Source organism: Haliotis asinina, chromosome 14 (assembly GCF_037392515.1).
Source record: "Haliotis asinina isolate JCU_RB_2024 chromosome 14, JCU_Hal_asi_v2, whole genome shotgun sequence".
NCBI lineage: Eukaryota > Metazoa > Mollusca > Gastropoda > Lepetellida > Haliotidae > Haliotis > Haliotis asinina.
Genome location: NC_090293.1, coordinates 46,003,339 through 46,027,367, shown reverse-complemented (window position 1 = coordinate 46,027,367; position 24,029 = coordinate 46,003,339). Strand labels below are relative to the sequence as shown.

Below are 24,029 nucleotides of genomic sequence, written 5' to 3'. Positions count from 1 at the left end.
CATATCCTCAATGTCCATCCGTTAAAATGTACACGGAAACTGTTCAGTTTTTATACATTTTCCAGCTTAGAAAAACTTTTAACAAAGAGATTCCTTTGGTGGCCAGTACGTAAAGATATAGTTGTTTGGGGCATCTACTTGTGCGCAGATAGATCAGCTTGCATCAGCCCCTGATGGGGGTAAAGACTGCCCCCAGATAACGCAGGTTATCTGATATGCACCACCACAGGCGCAACTGGGTCACCATGATCCATGCAAGCAAGGACAGCAGGCCTGTGCGCATTTGCAAGTAGGACAAGGCAGATGTCCAGTCTCTGGTATGTACAACAGACTAGTTCTTGTTAGTTAAGTGCTCCATCTGTCGGATAAATATGTCACATAAAAAAGGGACGTAATTGTTCTATGTATGCTCCTGAAGCACGTTAATACAAGCGTTAGAGAATAGGTGTTTAGGGTATTGCGTATTAGGGTATTGCGTATTAGGGTATTGCGTATTAGCTGTCGTGTTGTTTTAGGAGGGGTTTAGAAGTTAGCACGGGTTTTAAGTGGTGTGGGTAATACCTCTGATTAAAGATGCTCCACCGTGCACACAAATCCTATGCATGTATAGTGTCATTTTCATCTTTTTCGACCTGTTCTGACACACGGATACTCATGCACTCACACACACGCACACAGCCACACACGCTCGCACGCACACGCACACAACCACACACACACACACACACACACGCACATTGCCACTATTGCCACACACGCACTCATCCACACACACACACGCACACAACCCCCCCCCCCCCCCCCCCCCACACACACACACACGCACACGCGCACACGCACACACGCACACGCACACATTCACAGTTGTCATCAGGCCGAAGACCCGGGTTCAATTCCCCACATAGGTACAATGTGTGAATCCCATTCATGGTGTCCCCTGCATCGATACTGCTTGAATATTGCTAAATTAAAACACATTCACCCTTCTTTTATTTCGGGACAAACTAGGAAGTACCGAAATATTTTATTGGCATTGGTTAATTGTTTTTCCTTTCATTTGCAATTTCGTGAATCAAGAACAAACAGCAAACTCCCAGTTTTCAATTCAGATCAGGTAATCCACAATGCCGGTGATACAAATTAAAGACAGCGAAGGATACAGTATGAGGATGCGAGAGGTCGGGGAGAATCGGATACCTCCGGATTTCCCCGAAGATGTAATACAAGAAGTGCCAAAACTGAAAATCAGGGACGATGATATTGTGATCGCAAACTGGATGAGATCAGGTAATGATGATACTGACGGAACCCGTAGTAAGTCTGTGGAAACATTCTAGAATGTTATTTGACAGGATGTCGCTTAAACTCTTAAAGGCACAATGTCACACATTTTGGACAATATTTTAGAACAGCTTCCAAACAGAGAACACTTGCCACACATGGAATGTAAAAACCGAAAACTGTCGCACGCGGTGTTGTCAGTATTTAGCAAACTGGTTTAAGTCACAAGTTTTGCGAAGAATAGTCGTTAAGAGCGCTCCAAGGAGCGCTTGAAATAATGTTTAGCAGGTAATGGGCGCAAGAGTCGATGCACTACAACGTTGCATTAATTTGTTCGAAATTTTTAAACTTAATATTGTAATCAAAATACGTATTGGTTTGGAATAAATTATGTGGTGGCTTCCCCGATGGGTGAATCTTCGTAGCATTGAAAGAAATGTATATTTTTCAGGGAAATGTGTTGTGACATTGTGCGTATAAGATATAGTTATAATATTGTTCAGTGAAATATCTTTGAGTGGAACTTTGATGTATCGAACTCACGGTTGTCCCGAAGTAAAACCTTGTTTTCACTACTGTTATCCCGACGCCAGCGTGTTTGACTATCATTTGTTTTCAAAAGCATAAAAAGTATATTCATCTATTTTTGTGTATTTACAAATATTTTACAACATAGGTACTCACTGGGTGTTTGAAATGATCAGCATGCTACTGAACGGTAATACAGAGACAATTCCTAAGAAAAAAGAGGATCACATGATGGAATATCAGCCAATCAGATTGCTTGATACTCTGCCATCTCCGCGAGTTATAAACACCCACCTTCACTTCCGGTATCTGCCGGAAGATATGAAAACGAAGCGGTGCAAAGTGGTTTACTTACTGAGAGATCCGCGAGATGCTCTTGTGTCTTTTTACACATTGCAATCGAGTCGGCCCGCTGTTGGATATGATGGAAAATGGAAAAACTGGGCAGCCCTCTGTCTGAAAGGGGAATGTAAGCTTCTTTCTTCTTCCTATATTTTGAAATAACGACCATGTCAAGGTGTGCGCACGAATATTTTGTTTAGATGTTGTGTTAGAATCTGGACGGAACGATCCAATGATTGATATCATGAGGATCGATGTACTTAGTCTGGAATTGACATGTTAGTCTCCTTTCACAATTTTTACTGGGATCTTCAAGGGTTATCGATAGGTAAAGTAAATCAGACCATTATATGAAGTTTATACCCTTTGCATAATCAGAACAGTATATTGCATGACTCCAGTTACCTACAAAGCATATTGTAAGGAATCCAAAACTGACAAGGGATTCCAATGCTGATAGGCCCCTGGGTCCTGTTCCTCAAACCGATCGTAGCGCTCCGACGGAGTTACGATCGTCGTAGCTCTACGATGGTCGTAGCGCTGCGATCGGTTTGTGGGGCGGGACTCCACAATAACAATAAAACAATGCATCACAAATTCACAATATCCAAAACGATCTTAGCCTAATGACTGTCGTAAGTCTTTGTTAAAGTAAGGGGATTGCGATCACTTCAGCACTACGTTAGCTTTATGAAACTGGCCTTAGACTTTCGAAGCTCTCTTAGCGTTAGGATAGTCGTAAGTACCATACATTAACTAAGACTGTCCTAACGCTAAGAAAGCTGCGAAAATCTAGCCCCTGGACTTTAGTAATATCGTGATTAATCATAATGTCACTGAGAAAAGAGATACGAAGTTTGATAATGTATTACTTAAAAGGTAATAATGGGGAAGTTGTTCGAGCATAGATGAAGTGTCTCTTCACTGCTAAGTCTTTATTCCAGTGATATGGGGCTCTTGGTTTGACCACGTTCGTGATTGGGAGAGAGTGTTCCACGAATATCCAAACCTGGATGTGCATTTTTGGTATTATGAAGACATGAAGAAGGTATGCATTTTATTGAATATTGAGACACTGCATAATTGTCTAAAGATTACATCTTATAGCTATACTTTACATCTTATGGCGAAACACAAATATCATCCATTGAACATTCTGATTACTCAGAAGTGAACGAATGCATGTTGTTTAATGCAAGAGGCAGCAAAGTAATGGTAACATTATTTCATGGCACAGTCCACAGTCCTTACAAGGTAAAGTTTACATTCTGTCATATAAACCTGAATTGTGCTTCTCACTATATGTTAGGCCATCTCGTTTTCCCAGAATAACCGTATTTGAGGTTTTTGTTTTGGACGGGCAGGTTTTACTCTTCGCTAGAAAGACCTCCTCTCAGGTTTTACTTTTCGTTAGTAAGACCTCTTCCGTGGTTGTAGTTTTCCTAACTTTATATGAACATCAACATTCAAATGATATAATGAGTGTTTTAAGTCAATTGAAAAATATCGTGCAAGATTAAGGTCAAACTACAAATGTTTTCCCTAGCGAGATCGGAATTGCAACTCTCAGATTCGAAGGCAGACGCTCTACCGCCGGGTACCGGGCCAACGAAGGTGGTAGGGTTAATTACTTATAGTTACTGTCAATAAATTGATTTTACGTGCGCTTCAGTTATTGTTACGTAGCTTCATCGAATGATACGCCGGCTCGGGATTTTCCGACCCCTCCGGTTTTCACTTTGCCTACCAAACCCTAGGATGTGTGTTTTCTCCTATACCTACTGACATCGAATAAGGTACCTATTAACATAATAGCTCGAGAATAGGAGGAAACTGAAGTCTCTGAGTGAGTGAGTGAGTGAGTGAGTGAGTTAGGAACCACTTTGCATTTTTGCATTTTTCATCCCCGCCTTTTGCACTATTCCAGCAATAACACGGCGGAGGACACCAGAAATAGCCTTCACACGCTGTACCCATGTTGGGAATCAAACCGGGGTCTTAGGCGCGACGAGCGAACGCTTTAACCTGTAGTGACGTGGTACGTCACAGTTACAAATATGCTGAGACGAAGGAATCGTGTCTTTACCTCTATATATAAAAGTTGTTTACGCGTCATGCAAAAGGTTTTGATGCAATATATTTTGGGGTTATTCCTTTGTAGAATCCCCTGGAAGAGTTACGTAAGGTTTCCATGTTCCTTGGCATCAACTCTTCGGAAGAACTGCTTCAGGCAATTGTAGACAAGTGTCACATAGAGAGGATGAAGTCAGACAAATTGCCTTACGAATGGTTGGAAAATGGCGAATGCAAACACTATGAGAAAGGTATTGTGTACGTCTTATAACGTGTAACCCCGGAAGATAAACGTTAGAGTGAGTGAGTATGATTTTACGCAATGTTCCAGCAATATCACGGCGGGGGACACCACATTGTGCCCATGTGGGTAATCGAACCCAACGCTTACGCGTGACGAACGAACGCTTTAACCACCAGGCTACCCCACCGCAGCTAATACACGTTAGAGCTGGTTTTGGCTGCGTAGATCGATATTTAATCACAGGATTGTCTGGTTCAGACTCGAATTTGTACAGACCGCCGTCGCAAAGCTGACATATAGCTCTAGGCGATAAGCAACAACCAAACAAAGAGAAATGAGTGGCTCCTGTGAATTCGCTATATTTTTAGTTCACTGTATATTAAAATCACATAACCTGTTTTGTGTAAAGGACATCACTTCCTGATTTCAGGTGTGGCTGGGTCGTGGAAACAGATTTTCACTGTTGAACAATATGAAGAGTTTGAGAAGCTCTATCGGCAGAAGATGTCTGGGTCAAAGTTCGAGTCGCGATACAGGGGCCCTGTTGAGGTGTTGTGAAGTGTGGTGGGGCAATCTGTGTGGAGGGATGTACTCATCACCTTCTGTAAATAACATGTCACGGCCTCCGGTACTATCAGCTTCCTGTCGTCTTCAAACTGTATCCTAGTACATCCTGTTGTGATAAGGAACTGATTAAACGTTAACATTGCTGTTTCACATAAACATGGAATAATAACGATTCTTGACACCAAAGTATGGAGTCCCAGAAGGGGCATTGTCGCGTTGAAGCCCTCACGAAAACACGTAAAAAGGTTGAATTGACCACACAGCGACAGTGAGACATTTTCGTCCTTAGTCGCTATGTCGCATTGTCGCATTTTGAATATTTTGTGTTCATCCAAAGCGCGACATCGCGACAATATCCCTTCCAGGATTCCATAGCAGAGAGTTGTTATTGTTAACGTCCTGACAACATTCTTAACCACGAATTAGCATGTCTACTAAACATGAATAATACACTACTTGCTGAGCATGTCAGAGTGAATTTGGGATACGTATTCACAACCATTGCGCATTCTAAGAGACGTATCCCATCGTACGAGTTCACCGTAGAAATAGACAGCGCATCAAAGGTTTAGAAACACATACAGCACCACCACATGTTACGCATTCATCGAAGATTTATTTCTCCGCTAATGGGAACCAACTGCAAACCTTATGCAGATGAATTGCTCGAGGATCATTCATCAAACTGCTGAAAAGCATGTGCAAATATCGTGCATGTGTTGGTGAAATGTTTTCTTAATATTTCGGCAATTTTCAGTATTTGTTTTCATTTATTGAACTCATGACAATATTTTTTTCAAGGTATCGAATTTGTTTGACAATACATCAGTTCATGTGGAAACTGTACCTTTTAACGGTAAGGAATTTCCCCCCTAAAATATAGTTTAGAACAGCTGTCTGAAGTAAGTGGCTATATTTACACTGGTGAGTCTAAACTTTTGATTGGTAGTAAGAAAGTGACAACATTACCTCTGGAAGTGTATATGTATATATTTCGATTATGCAGAAAAAAAAATTATGTTGAACAACCACTAGCCAGACTTGCGAATTGTCTATGCGATTTATATGGAGTAATGTATTATCTTCATGTTTGGATATATAATGAATGTGTAGACATGATCAGTATTGCACAGCAGTCTGTCAGTCCTCGCTTTAAGAGTAGTGAGCGAGTATGGTATGCAGCTTTTAGCAATGATCCAGATATATTACGGCAGGGAGACCAGAAATGGGCTTGTATCTATGTGTGGAAACGAACCCAAGTCTTTGGCGTGACGTTTGCTTTTCAATAATGACACCCTACGGTGAAATGCCACGCAGAGCTCCAGATAAGGCGCGTATTTGCGTATTTTACTCAATAAAAAAATCGGATTTACTCAATTAATTACATTTCTGGGAGTACGAATTACCTTGTCTTGCGTACTTTACTCAAAGAACTAAATGGGCTTGCGTATGATAATTCGTCATGGAGCCCGAACTCTACACAGTCTATATGTACATATACTATTTTTTACATACTTATCAGGTAAGAAAGCCAACAATGCCCACGTGAGTGGCGCTTACTCAATTTCTCTCATAACACAGTCTACAAAAAGTAGAGATGCGAGGTCAACATACGGGCGGTAGGTCACCCAGGTCACGAGATGACCTGGACACGTCATTCCCTTACTAGAGACGAGCGAGTCAAGACGTGTTGCTTGGCCGCTCTACTGGATTCTAGTTAAGTGTGTGCTTTGTTTATTGCATTTTTCTATATATATATCTCTCTCTCTACTATCATCATTCTAGTCGCTTTTAGGTGTTTTTCGTTATCTGCGACTAGCTGATTTTTTCTTTCTTGCCAGCAGTTTGTGGGTCGTCGGCCGTCGTCCCACTTGCACGTGCTTCACGGGTGTCCCGATTGTGTCTCGGTTCACGCTTGTGTGGCTCGTGCACTCGGACCCTTGTCGGGCTTCCGCGTTACTCGCTGGCGGATAGGCGGGCTGGCGGATAGGCGGACCTTCCGCCTTGACGGAGAGGCAGAGGACAGGCGAACCCTTCGCCCGAGCGGACCTTTCGTTAGGGGTTCCTTAACAATCGTTCACCTGCGCCTTTGTGCGCAGTAGCGGAGGTCAGGCGGACCCTCCGCCTAGGCGGACCCTTCGCTAGGAGATTCTTCTGTCGTTCCCCTCAACCCTTGTGTGGTGTAGAGGAGCATTGGCGGACCTTTCGCCTTGACGGAGAGGCGGAGGACAGGCGAACCTTCCGCCTGGTCGGACCATTCGCTTGTGACGTGCCTATCCTCCTCGGATAGGAGTTTACTCTGCCGTCACCCCTCGGCAGCGTACCCTGTCGTGCGTTCCACCATGGTATTCGCCTCCTTCTGCACTCAGTGCGGCACTAGGAAGTCGGCTAAGTGGGATCCTCACACATTGTGTAGGCTTTGCAAGAGTCCCTGCGCTGCGGATAACACTTGTGCAGAGTGTGAGGTCCTCTCTGAGCGGGACTTTCGTCAGTACCTGGCAGTACTTAGGAAGAGCGAGAGGGAGTCTCATCGGAAGAAGGCAGCGCCTTCCGCAGGTTCGCCAGTGTCTTCCGCATCATCTAGACGACCGGTGCCTCGCTCTCCCATCCGCCCTCCTTCTCCCTCCGCATCAGAGGAGTTAGTTATTCACGGGGAGGCGGAGGAGTTCGACTCTCAGTCAGGAATGGAGTCGGACCCCATCAGGACTATGCCAGAGGGGAGCGCTACTCGCTCCCGTTCCGTCTCTCCCTCTCGGCCCCTCCTGAGGGAGGACGTAGCCGTATCACCGGAGGGGAGGAAGGAGAAGAAGAGAAGGAAGGAGAAAAAAGCGAAGAAGTCTCGTGACAGGGAGCAGGTTCGCTCAGAGAGGCTTCTCCTTTCCGTTAAAGGGTTAGTGGAGTCCATCCTTGATCAACGCCTTGTCCACCCACATTGGCACGTTCCGCGGAACCCTCCTCTCCGCTCCGCCTCCGGAGGCGGACGCCTGTTCACTCCCCGAGGCGCTCTCCTTCTCCCAGGTCCTCCCCCTCTAGGGAGTTCATTAACACAAGAGACCCTCCACTTATTCCTATCCTCCCGGAGGAGGTGGGGGATGACAGCGACCCTGTCCTTCCAGAACCTAACCCTCCAGTCTCTGACTCTGCGTCTAGACTGGAGGCAATTGCGGAATACACCGGTGTGGTGTTGGCGGAGGTGGACGATCAACCTTCTGCCGCTTCTAGGGCGAGAGGCGAGTCTTTCTGCCCTGAAGACTGTGTTCTCTCCCCTCGGAAAGTCCTCCCTCCGCACCGCTTCCTTGAAGCAGCCGCTAAGGAACTGAAGGAGGCTGTTGCCACCGCCGGACCAGGTCGCCTTACCCCTCAGCTCCTCCTCTCAGACAAACAGAGGATCAGGCTTCCAGTGGCGAACTCGCCCATTCCTTTAGATCCTCCCTCCTTGGATCCCGATATCTCTCGTGTTGCTTCTGCTAGGGTACCCCACAAGGTGTCGGACAATCACCTTATCCATTTGGACAAGGAGGCCAGATCCATTGTGGCGCTGAGCAACTATGTTGCTCACGCCTGCCAAGCTATGGCCACTTTCGCCAAGGAGGCAGGGATGGAACAGGGTGAGGAACCTCTGTATAGGGCATTTGGAGCGGTAGCTGGCGGAGTGGCACAAGTCACCCTGTCGGCTGCTAGGATTTCAGCTGCCATTACCAACCTCAGACGGGAAGGCTTCCTGGGGCGCACTAATCTCCCTCCGGAGATTAGGGACTCCCTCCGTCACGCCTCAGTGTCGGCAGACACCTTGTTTGCTCTCCGCACTCGCCATGAGATCCAGCAGCAAGACCTAACCAATCGGATCATGACGGGTGGTGGACCCTCAGCAGGCTCCACCCCCCGCAAGCGTCAGGGAGGTCCTCCAGCAGACCAATCCACTCCTAGGAAGCGGACAGGGAAGGTGGACTTTCGGTTCGGAGGTCGTGGCCGAGGACCCACGAACCAGTCCAACCAGCCCAGCCAGGCTAACCAGGGATTCCAAACCCCCAGCAAGGGCACTCCACGGAAGCGGAACAAGGGCAAGTGGACGTCCAAGAAGAAGTGACTCTTGGTGCCCGCCAATCCTTCCGCCACCTATCATTCCTCCTTTCGACGGACCCGTTGGCGGCCGCTTGAGCCTCTTTGTCCCAAACTGGCGTCAGCTAGGACTAGACCCATTCGTGTGTCGGATCCTGGAGCGTGGCTTCCGCATCCCGATCTCCTCTCCGCCCCCTCTAACCTGCTCTCCGGTGGAATGTCCGATGGACTCGGTCAGGTTCCAACTCACCTTAGAGCAGGTGGAGTCTCTAGTCTCCAAGGGGGCAGTTCAGGAAATCCCCCTCCAGGATCTGACTCCCGGGTTCTATTCCCCCGTTTTTGTCAGGCCCAAACGCAACTCGGGGAAATGGCGGCTGATTCACGACTTGAAGGAGTTCAACTCCTCCTACCTCGAACAGCCGCCATATTTTCGACTCTTGACTGTTCCATCAGTCATGCGGTTACTGGAGCCCTCGGACTACATGGTGTCCCTCGACCTCCAGGATGCGTACCTGCACATCCCCATTCACTTGGCGGATTGCAGGTACCTCCGTTTCATCCTGGGGGGCAGGCACTTTCAGTGGAATGTCCTCCCGTTCGGGATTTCCTCTGCCCCATGGCTGTTCACTCGTGTGACCCAACCCATCGTCCAGTTCCTCCACGAACTCCAGGTCCAATTCCTTATGTACCTGGACGATGGGTTCGATCACAACCCTTCACCCTCCATTCTCGAGGCGCAACGGGACCTCGTCATCCACCTCCTTCGACGCCTAGGGTGGCTAGTGAACCTGGAGAAGTCGGACCTGGTACCAACCACCTCTCTCCAATACCTAGGTGCCATACTGGATACAGTAGCCTTCAAGGCTTTTGTACCCAAGGAGCGGATGACCAGGCTAGCGCCCCTGATGACTCGGGCACTATCAGAGCCCCTGTCCCTCAGGCAGTGGCAGCGGATATTGGGCCTCCTGACATCAGCCCAGGACCTAACCATAAGGGGGAGGCTGATGCTCCGACCTCTTCAGGTGTTCCTCAACGAGCACGTCAGGGAGACCCACTGTCTTCACCCAATAAGTCTCCCACCTCACCTCAGACACTTCCTCACCTGGTGGCAAGTGGACGACAACGTCCTCAAAGGAGTTCCCCTAAGGACACCTCTCCCGACCAGTCACCTTTTCGTGGACGCCTCCACCCAAGGATGGGGTGCTCACTTGGGGTCGGACCAGACGGCAGGTACCTGGTCGGCAGCCCAGCAGGACCGGCACATCAATGTGCTGGAGTTGGACGCCGTACGACTTGCCATCCTCCATTGGTCCGTTCCCCTCAGGCACCAGACCTTACTGGTCCACACGGACAGCTCAGTCGCAGCCTGGACGATCAACCGTCAAGGCTCCACCAGAGCCACTCCTCTCCTAGACCTGACCCTCCGCCTGTTCGAACTGGTAGACAGGCTCTGCCTGAGCATCCGTGCAGTTCACATTCCAGGAGCCAAGAACGTCCTGGCAGATGTTCTCTCCCAGCCGGACGCGCCTCCTTCGACAGAGTGGCAACTGAACCCGTGGACGTTTCAGTCCCTCTGTCTCCAGTTCGGCAGGCCCATGTTGGATCTGTTTGCCACCAGGCTGAACTGCCAGCTCCCGATCTATGTATCCCCCGTGCCGGACCCAGCGGCCTGGGCCGTCGATGCACTGTCGTTAGAGTGGGAAGGGATGGACGCTTATGCCTTCCCTCCCCCAGCGGTTCTAGCACAGGTAGTGGCCAAGCTTCAGACCACCGAGTCCATCAGACTGCTTCTGGTGGCTCCCATGTGGCCTGCCCAGCCCTGGTTCGTTCCCCTTCGCAGACTCTGTCTGCAGGATCCCGTTCAGATCCCTCACTGGAGGGACCTTCTCATAAGCAAGCCAAGCAGCCGTGTTCACGAAAACCCTCAGGTATTCGATCGGCACGTTTGGCTTGTATTCAAATGGGGCTCAGGAACAGTGGATACTCCAAGCAAGTAGCCTCGGCCTTGGCTTCCTCACAGAGGAAAACCACGCAGAAGCTCTACGACTTCCAGTGGGGTTCCTTTTCCTCCTTCTGTGAAGACAACGGCGTGGAGGCCGGTTCTGCCACTCTTCCCCAGATAGCTGATTATCTGGTTCACTTGCGCAACGTTCGAGGGCTCAAGGCCTCCTCCATTAACACCAATCTGGCGGCCATCATGTCCGTTATAAGGAAGAGGTCGCCGGGACTGGACATTTCTGTACTGAGGGAGCTCATCAAGTCTTTCCGACAGGTGGAGGGTCGGCGCAAGCCGAGGGCTCCTGAGTGGGATCTGGCAGTGGTCCTTGACCACCTCAAGTCAGATTTTTATGAGCCTCTGGAAGAGGTTCCCCTCCTCCGCGTCACGGTGAAGACCACCTTTCTAGTGGCCATGGCCTCGGCGGCCCGAATATCGGAGCTTCACGCTCTTCAGGCAGATCTCCTGAGATTTGAGGCCACGGATGGAGGATCTGCGTCCTTGGGCCTCGCCCCCGACTTCGTTTGCAAGAACCAACAGGCAGACGAACTGGGACGTACCTTCCACATCCCTTCCTTAGGGCCGTTGGTAGACCCGACGGAGGAGGGAGCACTCTCTCTCTGCCCTGTCAGGGCTCTCCGAGTGTATACCGACCGTACCCGCTCCCTTAGGCGGGGGCGGCGGAGGCTCTTCCTCCCTCACTCCCAGAGGAGCAAAAGGGAGATTGATTGGAGAGCTCTTGGGGTATACCTTCGGTCGGCCATCATAGAGGCCTACAAAGGCCAGGACAGACCTCTTCCGACTCGAACCAACCCACACGAGATCAGGGCCGTCTCGGCCACCATGGCTTATCACCGCATCATTGCGGTGGCGGACATCATGGCGGGCTGCTTCTGGAAGTCTGGCTTGGTGTTCGCCAACCACTATTTACGAACCCTCTCCAACGAGGATCTGGCGGGCATTTCAAGGCTAGGACCCCAGGTCTTTGCCCAGCAAAGAACGCGGGATCCTTACCCTTTAATTCGGCGCGGGGCTGCTCCTCTTTAGGCGGCCTACACTCCCCCGCCTCTCGTATGGTGCCAAGCTGGGGACCTCAGCTACACACCCTTTTTGCCTCAAATAAACTTTTCTGTTGCTTCTCTCCACTCCTTCAGTGTTGAGTTGTCTTTTCTCGTGTTGGGTTTCCCTTCCGGGGTTGTCGGCCGATCCCTCCTCCTTATCGGAGATGTCCGGACAGCGGTTGGTGTCCAACCCGCCCTCTAGTGCGGAGGCGGATGCCGGTGGATCGCTCTCCTCAGGGTTTCTTGGTTCCTCTTTACGTAGACACGCAAGGGCGAGGTCTCGCGTCCACGCTGTCAGCCCTCCGCCTCTGTGCCATTCTGGGCATTGTTGGCTTTCTTACCTGATAAGTATGTAAAAAATATAACATTTTTGATTAAATGTCATTTTTTATACTTACCTGGTAGAAAGCCAACAGTCGGGAGTTCCCGCCCAGCCTCCCCTCCTGAAGGTTTTGTTGTCTGCCTCGCTGGGTAAGGGAATGACGTGTCCAGGTCATCTCGTGACCTGGGTGACCTACCGCCCGTATGTTGACCTCGCATCTCTACTTTTTGTAGACTGTGTTATGAGAGAAATTGAGTAAGCGCCACTCACGTGGGCATTGTTGGCTTTCTACCAGGTAAGTATAAAAAATGACATTTAATCAAAAATGTTATATTATAGCCGTTGCCACTGTCTGGAGTTGACTGAAGCAGCCACGTGACTTCCATGTTGCCTGTTCAAATATCGCTGTGGACTATATTTGGGAATACAAGAATTGCTAAAAACTAGTCTTCTGAGAGGCATTTACATTTGCATGTTAATTACCCAAGAGGGAAAAGACACTATGTGTAAAAGAACTCGATTCTTTAATCTAGTGGGAGTGTACAAAATGCTAGTTACTCCTGAAAGCATGCAATTACTCATACATAAACAGACATGGGAGTAAGTACCTAATTGCTTGAAAAATTATCTGGAACTCTTGATGCTTGTCAATATTATTAGGAAATACGAAAGGTTACGAACGGCTAAAATAAAGAGAATCGAGGTTTTTTCTTTCAAGTAATTAAGACTTTGAATTGAAATGGAAGGACCTTTGAATTTAATTGTTTGAATAATGTACGTATAATTTTATGTATAAATGACATATTTAAAACTTGTGTCACACATTATCTGCGTCATCCTTGTTTTGTTCACACTTGTTCCTGTTTTAACGTCGTCCCGTCATACACCCTGTATATTGCCCGTATCAAGAGCTGCAATAATATGTTTTTGCATGGAACAAAGACAGGGTTGTTACCAAGGACAAGCGCTAACATGTGACCAGTCGTAAAAGATGTAGTATGAGTGAGTGAGTGAGTTAGCTGAGTTTTACGCCGCTTTTAGCAATATTCCAGCAATATCACGGTGGGGGACACCAGAAAATGGGCTTCACACGTTGTACCCATGTAGGGAATCGAACGCGGGTCTTCGGCGTGACGAGCGAACGCTTTAACCACGAGGCTACCCCACCGCCCCCAGATGTAGTATGACGTTTATGGGAAAGCATAGACAAATATAGTTTTGAAAAAGTGAGTATGGTTTGTGCCGCTTTTAGCAACATCACTAGAAATGGGCTTCACACATTCTGCTCATGTGGGGAATAGAACCCAGATCTTTAGCGCGACGAGCGAACGCTTTAACCGCTAGGCTACCCTACCACCGGTGAACACAATACAGCCAACCAAATATAGAGATACTAACTGTATTATGACTCTTAGATTTCATCCAGGGACGGAGGACACATGTGTATCTGACATAAAAAAGATATAGTCGTAATCTAACAGTACCTATACCATTAAAAATATATGGGATACTGGATTTAAAAGACTGATAAAGTGGAAATGATGAAGCCAAAGGCAGAATGAGATGAAGAGAAATTAAGGGAAAATATGACAATTATTTCATTCCTTCGGAAACGTTTCATCTGTATGGATATATAATACTTTTTCCCATATGTATTGGCTAGTGGTATGCCACCTACCTTTTCTTGAATGTACTATATAATGTAACATAATAAAATATAATATACGAGGGGATATCAAAAAGTTTTGAGCCTCGCCCTGAAAAAGCAAGATTTTGGAATTCATACACTTCTCCCATCTGGTTTGCCAGTTGTTGATTCCTGATGTGAAGAACTCCACATCTTGGTCCCCTGAAAAAACCCTCCACAGCAGCGATAAACTCATCATCATCCTGACATTTATGGCCCCGAATGTGTTTTTTCAGTCTAGGAAAGAGATCTAAGTCGCTAGGGGTTAGGTCTGGTGAATAGGGAGGGTGAGGTAAAATTTCGTACCCGCACTCGCGTGCAGTTTCCATTGCAGCTCGACTGGTGTGGACTGGCGTATTGTCCTGGTGAAAAGAATCCCTCGCCGGACCTTTCCTCACTGCTTCTCTTTAATGGACTGGCGTACCTGCTTCAGAAGGTTAGCATAGTACTCTCCATTCATTGTCGTACCATGAGGCAAGAAGTCGGTGTGGATAACACCTTTACTGTCCCAAAAATAGTTGCCATAACCTTCTTTGGGGACCTGGCCGATTTGAACTTCTTTGTCCTTGGAGAGGTGACATGTTTCCATTCCACTGACTCCTGCTTGCTTTCAAGGTCATAATGATGAAGCCAGGTTTCATCACAGGTTACAATTCTAAAGTGAAAATCTTCTTGATTGGCATGGTAACGAGTCAGTATCCACTGATGTTGACCCGAGAAAGCTTCATGTCATCAGAAAGCATTCTTGGGACTAATCTTGCACACGCTTTGGACATGTAGAGATTGTTATGGAGGAGGATGTGAATGGATCCACATGAGAACCTGGTTGCATCTTCTAACTCGTGCAGGGTGATACGACGATTTCCCATCACTATCTGATGCACAGTGTCAATGTTTGCTTGGGTGGTACTGGTTGAGGGTCGTCCTGGACGGGGGTCGTCATCTAAGGTCTCTCTTCCTCGTTGAAACTCATTCACCCAACATTTGATGGTTGCAGCAGAAGGGGAAGACTCCTTGTAAACAGCAGTGAGTCGGTCTTCAGCCTGCTTGGCCGTGTTGCCCCCCAGGACAAGAAACTTTATTACTGCTCCTTAGTCAACCTTGTGCATTTTTCACATTCACTAGGGGGTATATCTCTTCTACAAGGCACTGCCACTGAAGAAATGCATCCAGCTATGTGATCCTACCGGGAATGTGTAGCTGGGACACTAGTGTACGATAGGTGCCCTGCCCATTACTTTTTTCCAAGTATAAATATGCAAGGCTCAAAACGTTGTGATATCCCCTCGTAGATATGCGAGTACCAGTACCTATAACAATATATTGTGACGTACACAAGTACTGTTTTAATCGCAAAGGATAGCAGAACATGTAATAATGTAACGTAATGTGAAGTAATGTAATGTAATGTTATGTAGTGTAATGTAACATAGCTACTAGGACACATACATAATATACCATCAGTACCTATTATAATGTAACGTTCTATCACGTCACGTCACGTCACGTCACGTCACGTCATGTGACATAATGTATAATGGTACTGTCATACGGGCTTTTAAATTACGGGGCCAGTGACAACCCACGTCGCAGTAAGACAGTTGGGCTAATATCATTTTTTATTGTTATTTCGGCTCGGGTTTGTTATAATTTTAGACCAACATCTTGTAGATCTCGTGAATCTAAACATTCTCCGCTGCAGGTTGATGCCTGTACAGTCACGATCGACAGTGACCTCTGTCACAGAGGCACACAGAGTCTGTGCTGTAATGAATATTTATCAGCCTTCGATGTTATAACGGACATTTCGTAATGCCTGAAATCTGACCTAGATCACAGTCTGAGCTATTAATAAACTCAAAGTCGTCACATATCTCCCAATTTGCCGTGTATGCTGCGACACTAGTGTTACAACATGGCGGAGAGGATAGTGAGGGACAAGAGCGGCAACCCTCTTATCATGCTGGTTGTCGACGGGGTATGGTATCCGGACGCCCTGTCTGCAGAGACGCTGAGAAATATCCCCAACGTCAGCCTCAGGGACGACGACATACTTCTTTACGGCTACCCTAGGTCAGGTAGGTTATAAGAGTTGTGAACAGCTCACGCCATAACATGCAACGGGGACAGCTCATTCACTTTGTTGTCATATGACGATTATATTCATAGGGTTATGAGTGAGTGAGTGAGTGAGTGAGTGAGTTTAGTTTTACGCCGCACTCAGCAATATTCCAGCATAGGGTTATGATTATATTTATCGGGTTATGATCATTATATTTATCGGGTTATGATCATTATATTCGTAGGATACGTAAAGCTGTTTTATGTCTTTCCGGTTGCGTGCCAACCCTGTACCTCAATGTAATGTGCTCTGGATCTATTACAAGTTGTGAGCATAAATGGCAAAGGTTTTATCGTTTCATCTGCGTCTAACTGTGGTGTTTTGTCTCGAGTGTAAGCGTTATAAGTTTTAAGTCGGTAAGGGTACACATCACATGTCATTAAAATTCTACCACATTTAACACATAGTTTGGATATAATCTGCAAGAGATTGAGGGTGCGGTAGAACAATGCTTAAGACGGTCGCTCGTCACGGGTTCGATTCCCAATAAGGAAACACAGTTGTTTTCACTGATAATAATATAGTGAGTGAGTGAGTATCTAATTCCACATCGACAATCACAGTAAAGGTATTTGACTTATATATACCCCCGGTTAAGAGGGTTATCGACGATTAAGTTACATATAACAGGAAGATAGAGCTATAGTTGAAAAGAAATTTTCTAAGGTGCTTTTATAAGGTTCGTCCTTATTATCACATAAGACGCTTGCCAAGCAACGGAATCCTGCAATCACAGCGTTTATGTCTGTATTTCATCGTGCGTTACAATGATCGGAATACCTTTAGAATACTGCACTACAACTTCTCGTGAGGACGGTAGGGATAGCTATTTTTACCTAACCTAACCTAAAGAATAACGTAAAGGAGTATTATGACGTGTTTTAACGTTTGTGGTGCTGTATTCAAAAGGTGGGCCCAGTGGCCCTGTAAATTAATCCAAGAAAGAAGGACACGTTTCCTTTTTATGCAGGTCACCACTGGGTGTTCGAGATCATCAACATGCTGGTGTCTGGTAGTGCCGAAAATGTGCCCTTCACTCTGGAGAGCGGTGTTCTGGAAGTCGCCTCCGACACAGCCCTCCAGAGTCTCCCCTCCCCAAGAATACTCACAAGCCACGCCCAGAGTCATCTTCTGCCCGCAGACCTGAAACGGCGGACCGTGAAGACGGTGTACATCATCCGAGACCCCAAGGATGTAGCGGTGTCGTGGTTTCATTTCTACAGATCCTTTCCCAACAACGCATACCAGGGCTCTTGGGATGACTGGATACATCTGTTCATGAGTGAGAAATGTGGGTAATCGACCAACAATGTCTTAATGTCGTTTGAGGAGACAAAAGCTATTGTTCCACTTACTTTATATATGTTACTGTCAGATTGTGAAATCAGTCATTCCGTGAAATGACTAAGAGTGTCGTTTTGTGTAACAACAATTAACATACGTCTGTCATTTCATGAAATTTCATTTCATCTTTATGTGGTGGACAGGGGTGTGGCTGCTCTCTCAAGCAAACAGGCATAAATGCTTTAAAGCCAAGCTGAAGTGATGAACAGTCGCCGCCGCAATAGTTTTAAGTGTTATGAGAGTACGCAATGTTTAAGTGAGATTAAGTGTGCAAGCGTTTTGTGACAAAGACGTGAAAAAATGACAAAGAAGTTATTAAGTGAGATATATGATTTACATTACAGTTATGTGGAGTACGTGGTTTGATCATACCCGCTCATTTGAAAAAGAATGCGAATCCACAGATCCACGCCTTCTGCACATTGTATTTTACGAAGATCTAAAGAAGGTATTGTGCATGGATCCCAGCGGTGAGCGTACGGGGGTGATCTTTATTAATACAAAGTGGGGAGGTAGGTGTACAGTGTATAGTCTACTTTCGGGGCAGTGTGACTTGACAGTATACTGATGTTCATGTACAATGTGACGCTCAGAAATGAGATCCGGATCTGTGTTACACACGACTATGTACATCATGCAGGGAGGCACGTATTGACATTACCATCTGCCTTGATTGCGTGAAAGGAGTGAGAAAATGCGTAAGTGTTTGAAGATAAAAGAAGTAAAACAAGCTGCAACTGTTTCATGACAAAGAGGTAATAAACTGCAACTGTTTCGTGACAAAGAGGTAAAAACTGTGCAACTGTTTCATGACAAAGAGGTAAAAAACTGTGCAACTGTTTCATGACAAAGAGGTACAAAACTATGCAACTGTTTCATGACGAAGAGCTAAAAAATTGTGCAAGCGTTTCGTGACAAAGACGTGAAAAAATGAGCAACTGTTTCATGACAAAGAAGTAAAAAGCTGTTCAACTGTTTCATGACAAAGAGGTTAGAAAATGCGTATCCGTTTGATGATAAAGGCAGTAAGAAAATGCTTCAAAGTTTGATGATGGAAGAAGTAAGAACATGTGCTACTGTCTGATGATAGAAGTAAGAACATGCACAACTGTTTGATGATAGAAGACGTGAGAAAATGTGCTACTGTCTGATGATAGAAGTAAGAACATGCACAACTGTTTGATGATAGAAGATGTAAGACCATGTGCTACTGTCTGATGATAGAAGTAAGAACATGCACAACTGTTTGATGATAGAAGACGTGAGAAAATGTGCTACTGTCTGATGATAGAATTAGAACATGCACAACTGTTTGATGATAGAAGATGTAAGACCATGTGCTACTGTCTGATGATAGAAGTAAGAACATGCACAACTGTTTGATGATAGAAGACGTGAGAAAATGTGCTACTGTCTGATGATAGAATTAGAACATGCACAACTGTTTGATGATAGAAGATGTAAGACCATGTGCTACTGTCTGATGATAGAAGTAAGAACATGCACAACTGTTTGATGATAGAAGATGTAAGAACATGTGCTACTGTCTGATGATAGAATTAGAACATGCACAACTGTTTGATGATAGAAGTAAGAACATGCACAACTGTTTGATGATAGAAGACGTGAGAAAATGTGCTACTGTCTGATGATAGAAGTAAGAACATGCACAACTGTTTGATGATAGAAGATGTAAGAACATGTGCTACTGTCTGATGATAGAATTAGAACATGCACAACTGTCTGATGATAGAAGTAAGAACATGCACAACTGTTTGATGATAGAAGATGTGAGAACATGTGCTACTGTCTGATGATAGAATTAGAACATGCACAACTGTCTGATGATAGAAGTAAGAACATGCACAACTGTTTGATGATAGAAGACGTGAGAAAATGTGCTACTGTCTGATGATAGAAGTAAGAACATGCACAACTGTTTGATGATAGAAGACGTAAGAACATGTGCTACTGTCTGATGATAGAAGTAAGAACATGCACAACTGTTTGATGATAGAAGATGTAAGAACATGTGTTACTGTCTGATGATAGAAGTAAGAACATGCACAACTGTTTGATGATAGAAGACGTAAGAACATGTGCTACTGTCTGATGATAGAAGTAAGAACATGCACAACTGTTTGATGATAGAAGATGTAAGAACATGTGTTACTGTCTGATGATAGAAGTAAGAACATGCACAACTGTTTGATGATAGAAGATGTAAGACCATGTGCTACTGTCTGATGATAGAAGTAAGAACATGCACAACTGTTTGATGATAGAAGATGTAAGACCATGTGTTACTGTCTGATGATAGAAGTAAGAACATGCACAACTGTTTGATGATAGAAGATGTAAGAACATGTGCTACTGTCTGATGATAGAATTAGAACATGCACAACTGTTTGATGATAGAAGATGTAAGAACATGTGCTACTGTCTGATGATAGAAGTAAGAACATGCACAACTGTTTGATGATAGAAGATGTAAGACCATGTGTTACTGTCTGATGATAGAAGTAAGAACATGCACAACTGTTTGATGATAGAAGACGTAAGAACATGTGCTACTGTCTGATGATAGAAGTAAGAACATGCACAACTGTTTGATGATAGAAGATGTAAGACCATGTGCTACTGTCTGATGATAGAAGTAAGAACATGCACAACTGTTTGATGATAGAAGATGTAAGAACATGTGCTACTGTCTGATGATAGAAGTAAGAACATGCACAACTGTTTGATGATAGAAGATGTATGACCATGTGCTACTGTCTGATGATAGAAGTAAGAACATGCACAACTGTTTGATGATAGAAGATGTAAGAACATGTGCTACTGTCTGATGATAGAATTAGAACATGCACAACTGTTTGATGATAGAAGTAAGAACATGCACAACTGTTTGATGATAGAAGACGTAAGAACATGCGAAACTATTTGGTGATATTAGAAGTAAGAAAAATGCGCAGCTGTTTGATGAAAAGGGAATTAAGAAGAGGAGGAATCTTTCTTATGACTAATGGTAGGTTCAGTGTGTGACTGAACTGTAGTGTCTGTGACTTATGTGAGTCCATTACCAAGATATAATCATCAGAAACCCGATGCACAAAGCGTTCGTAACGTTACGACGTTAGCACTACAGCTTATCACAGGCTTATGAATGTTTTTGCACAAAGAAACGCTTTGTGGATCGGGACCCAGATTCTGTAAATTGTAACGGTACATCACTTTGCTGTTGTCTAGCATCTGGTATTGCAGCGATACGATTGGATTAAATAAATATTTCACTTTTGACAAGATTGAGCACCAATCCTTTCATATTTTTAGATTGTGGCACAATGCCAATGTTCGAAGGTTTCATCACCAAAGTAATAGACATCGCTCCTTTCTTCAGTCCCACATTGAACAAACCTTCCGTCATATAGCTTGAATACTCTTCAAACCTGCGTTAATCTCAATTCAATCACACACAAACTATAGTATAAAAATTATGAAACATGTTTTGTTGTTTGTTTCAGGATCCATCCAAAGAAGTGCAAAAACTGGCAGCATTCCTAGATAAACCCGTTTCGGAAGATTTCATAAATAAAGTTATATATATGTCTTCATTCAGTAGAATGAAGAGTCAGAAAGATAAGATAGGAGACAAATGGAACGCAAGCCAGGGCCAATATAGAAAAGGTTTGTAGTTCGGACAAAATGTAAAAGAAATACCCAAAGGATTCCACGCATTGGCGTTCACAACAATGCTTGATTTCTTTCTTAAACCCAATTTAAATCCAACGTTTCGAAGACAAGTAAAAGGAATCATTACGTTGTTAATTAGTATTGGATAACTGGTCAATTTGGGTGAAATTCAGACATTCATTACAGACACAATTTTCCCATACCCATGCCTGTATAAATGGTAAACGTCAATCTATCTTAGTGGTCTACCCTCCAACACAACGGTGACTTCTCGTGGAATACCTGAAGTGCCATATTAACCACACTCTTCATTATTCTTCGCATTATAAGACAATGGCGAAGCGAAGCCATTCGGACCAGGAAAACCTGGGCCCAAGGTTTCACTGCCACCGTCACATGATACCACTTCTCCCTGCAGGTACCGTGGGAGACTGGAAGAACGTGTTCACGCCAGCACAGAAGGCACTGTTCGATGACGTCTATAGGAAGAGAATGCAAGGTTCGAGATTCCTAAACCGTTATGAAAGTTCCTCACAGACAGATGGCAACGTTTGATAACGTCTAGCGGACGGGAATGCAAGTTTCGAGATTCCTAAACCGTTATGAAAGTTCCTCACAGACAGAGGAAAACTTTTATGACGTCTACCGGAAGAGAATGCAAGGTTCTAGGATTCTTCAACCATTTTGAACGTTCCTGATTATGTACGGGCAAACCCCGAGTGATACCTTACAGTATAGGTGTATAAACATTTGTGTCATTGGTAAAGTAAAAACGACCAAACCCTTTTACTAATAGTTATGAGATTTTTTACCAAAAGCAGAATGGAATGTGCAATTCCGTTTGATCGACACCGCACTGTGCAATATTCCAGTATATGGTGGCGGGCTGTACATAATCGAGTCTGGACGAAACAATCCGGTGATAATCGATCTACGCAACTGGGATACGATAACATGGGTAGCGAGTCTGACCACCTGATCCCGTTATGGTAACCACACGAAGGACCGACTTATATCGATGTATAACAATATTTGTTCAGTGTGATGAGCAAAACATTGCCCCATCTGAAATATGCAACGTATACGTGCTAGCGGATATATACGTAGGGTCTTCACCAGTTAGACCGCAAACAGACAAAGCAATCGTTTCCAGTTTCTTGAAGATTGTCAACAACACCTATGGCTGTATAAAGAATTAAATGTTTTTCTGGTACATTTTTTTCAAAAGTGACGAAGGCTGTAGGACCTTTTTTGATCTGACAAGGGCGGAACACATTTTTATTTCATTCTCTCAGAAAAACAGCACGTGCTAACCGAGTGGTAGATTCAGTCAGACTCGTTCTTACGCTCATTCCTGTTGACGACAAATGTATGATCGGGACGCTGCAAAGTCAAAATTACTTTAAAAAAAATTGTTACGCGCACAAATATAAGTGCCGAGCCGACGCCCGATAAACATTTAAATTTTTTATTTAGCCTAAGTAGGTTAAGATGATGACGGTCCATAAGTAGGTCCCGACACTTCGCGAGACCTTAGTACTTCCGGTGACAAACAACGATTCATATTTTTTTCGAATGGTCTCATGGTTGTGAGATGACAGTGAGAAACCCATAATCCTAACAAATTTCCTATCTAACCATCCTCAAATAGCCAACCAATACGACTGTGAATGGGTGTGACAGCTAAGCACGGTTGTACACTTGGTCCAGTAAAGTCATATTTGAAATCATAACAGGTTCTCAAATATACGCTTGTCACCGGAATTCCGGTGCCGGAAGTAAAGTGGGTGCGCGTAACTGGAGTCGGAAGTAGCGCCTCGTTGGACTTACATGCCCTGTTTGGAATGGGACGACCCATCTAACGGGGACTCAACCAAACATGGCAATCAATGGAAGTAGACTAAATATGGAGGAGAAGTGATATAATGTAGTTTGTATGGTGTGGTGATGAAGGGTCACGGCTTCTTCGCCTTGAAAATCGAAAGTTAAAGCAAAGTGGTCATTAACTCAATAACTTAAACTCGATCTAAACGTTCCATTTCCACATGTGCTTGACCAGTCGATGTACAGTAATGAGATAAAGACTGAATAGGGGAATATCATCCACGATTTTGGATTTTTAAAAATTGTTTGTCACCTGACATGTGTTTGATAGTTCCTCATGATAACATTTCAAACCGGAAACGTGTTGTCTTGGTTCGCCGTTAAGGGATTAGAACTCCGCTATTGCTGGTCCTATTTATGTATGTCTGCTATTTAATCCAGGCAGATCAGATTGTATGCCATCAGATTGTATGTCACCCTACTTTTTGCGATAGGCCTGTGGCGTCTTCAGTATTGGGCTTCGTGTCACACAGCACTTAGGTGATTGTAAGTCACTAAGGTAACCTAAGTGCAATGTTAAAGAATGAGAGTTAAGGTTAATCTTAGTAAAGTTTGCTTCGTGAAAGGTGCCCCTGTTACAAATGACAAGGTTAATCTTAGTAAAGTTTGCTTCGTGAAAGGTGTCCCTGTTACAAATGACAAGGTTAATCTTAGTAAAGTTTGCTTCGTGAAAGGTGCCCCTGTTACAAATGACTGTTTAATCATGCCTCGTGTTGTTTCGGCAATACAGGATAATATGTATACATAAACGATTGGATTAGCTTCTATGGACAGAGACAATGGTTTATCCTGGATGTGTTGACAACAAAAGGTGTGACGGTGTGTT

At 44.9% G+C, this 24,029-nt stretch overlaps 3 protein-coding genes across 4 annotated transcripts; all 3 read left to right on the top strand.

Annotated features, from left to right (window-relative positions):
- The first annotated feature begins 225 nt into the window (after nt 1-225).
- Nucleotides 226-13,300, top strand: LOC137261722 (sulfotransferase 1B1-like). Of its 2 annotated transcripts, XR_010954862.1 has the most exons (7): nt 226-317; nt 1,110-1,287; nt 1,958-2,278; nt 3,096-3,199; nt 4,313-4,475; nt 4,899-6,639; nt 12,644-13,300. XR_010954862.1 is itself a non-coding variant. In XM_067799506.1 (6 exons), exons 2-6 carry the CDS (start codon nt 1,125-1,127, stop codon nt 5,024-5,026), a joined length of 879 nt encoding a protein of 292 aa, XP_067655607.1. In that variant the 5' UTR covers nt 226-317; nt 1,110-1,124; the 3' UTR covers nt 5,027-6,667. The 2 variants fall into 2 exon arrangements, 1 of the variants encoding a protein (XP_067655607.1); XM_067799506.1 differs by lacking the exon at nt 12,644-13,300 and having other exon boundaries at nt 4,899-6,667.
- LOC137260823 (uncharacterized) lies at nt 9,319-12,137 on the top strand. The gene is made up of 2 exons (XM_067798384.1): nt 9,319-11,022; nt 11,115-12,137. Exons 1-2 carry the CDS (start codon nt 9,319-9,321, stop codon nt 12,135-12,137), a joined length of 2,727 nt encoding a protein of 908 aa, XP_067654485.1.
- Nucleotides 13,301-16,059: 2,759 nt separating the features above from the next.
- LOC137261517 (sulfotransferase 1 family member D1-like) lies at nt 16,060-22,521 on the top strand. The gene is made up of 5 exons (XM_067799274.1): nt 16,060-16,238; nt 17,253-17,573; nt 17,971-18,074; nt 21,151-21,313; nt 21,738-22,521. The coding sequence occupies exons 1-5, from the start codon at nt 16,076-16,078 to the stop codon at nt 21,872-21,874; spliced, it is 888 nt and encodes a 295-aa protein (XP_067655375.1). The 5' UTR covers nt 16,060-16,075; the 3' UTR covers nt 21,875-22,521.
- The last annotated feature ends 1,508 nt before the right edge of the window (nt 22,522-24,029 follow it).

Bases quoted from the DNA above. Each gene is read 5' to 3' on its own strand.
- LOC137261722 (XM_067799506.1), top strand. From the start codon at position 1,125: ATGCCGGTGATACAAATTAAAGACAGCGAAGGATACAGTATGAGGATG. The intron at 1,288-1,957 runs GTAATGATGATA...TTTACAACATAG, and splicing joins CGCAAACTGGATGAGATCAG to GTACTCACTGGGTGTTTGAA. The intron at 2,279-3,095 runs GTAAGCTTCTTT...TCTTTATTCCAG, and splicing joins CCTCTGTCTGAAAGGGGAAT to TGATATGGGGCTCTTGGTTT.
- LOC137260823 (XM_067798384.1), top strand. From the start codon at position 9,319: ATGGACTCGGTCAGGTTCCAACTCACCTTAGAGCAGGTGGAGTCTCTA. The intron at 11,023-11,114 runs GTATTCGATCGG...GCTTCCTCACAG, and splicing joins GTGTTCACGAAAACCCTCAG to AGGAAAACCACGCAGAAGCT.
- LOC137261517 (XM_067799274.1), top strand. From the start codon at position 16,076: ATGGCGGAGAGGATAGTGAGGGACAAGAGCGGCAACCCTCTTATCATG. The intron at 18,075-21,150 runs GTATTGTGCATG...TGTTTGTTTCAG, and splicing joins TTTACGAAGATCTAAAGAAG to GATCCATCCAAAGAAGTGCA. The intron at 21,314-21,737 runs GTTTGTAGTTCG...TTCTCCCTGCAG, and splicing joins CCAGGGCCAATATAGAAAAG to GTACCGTGGGAGACTGGAAG.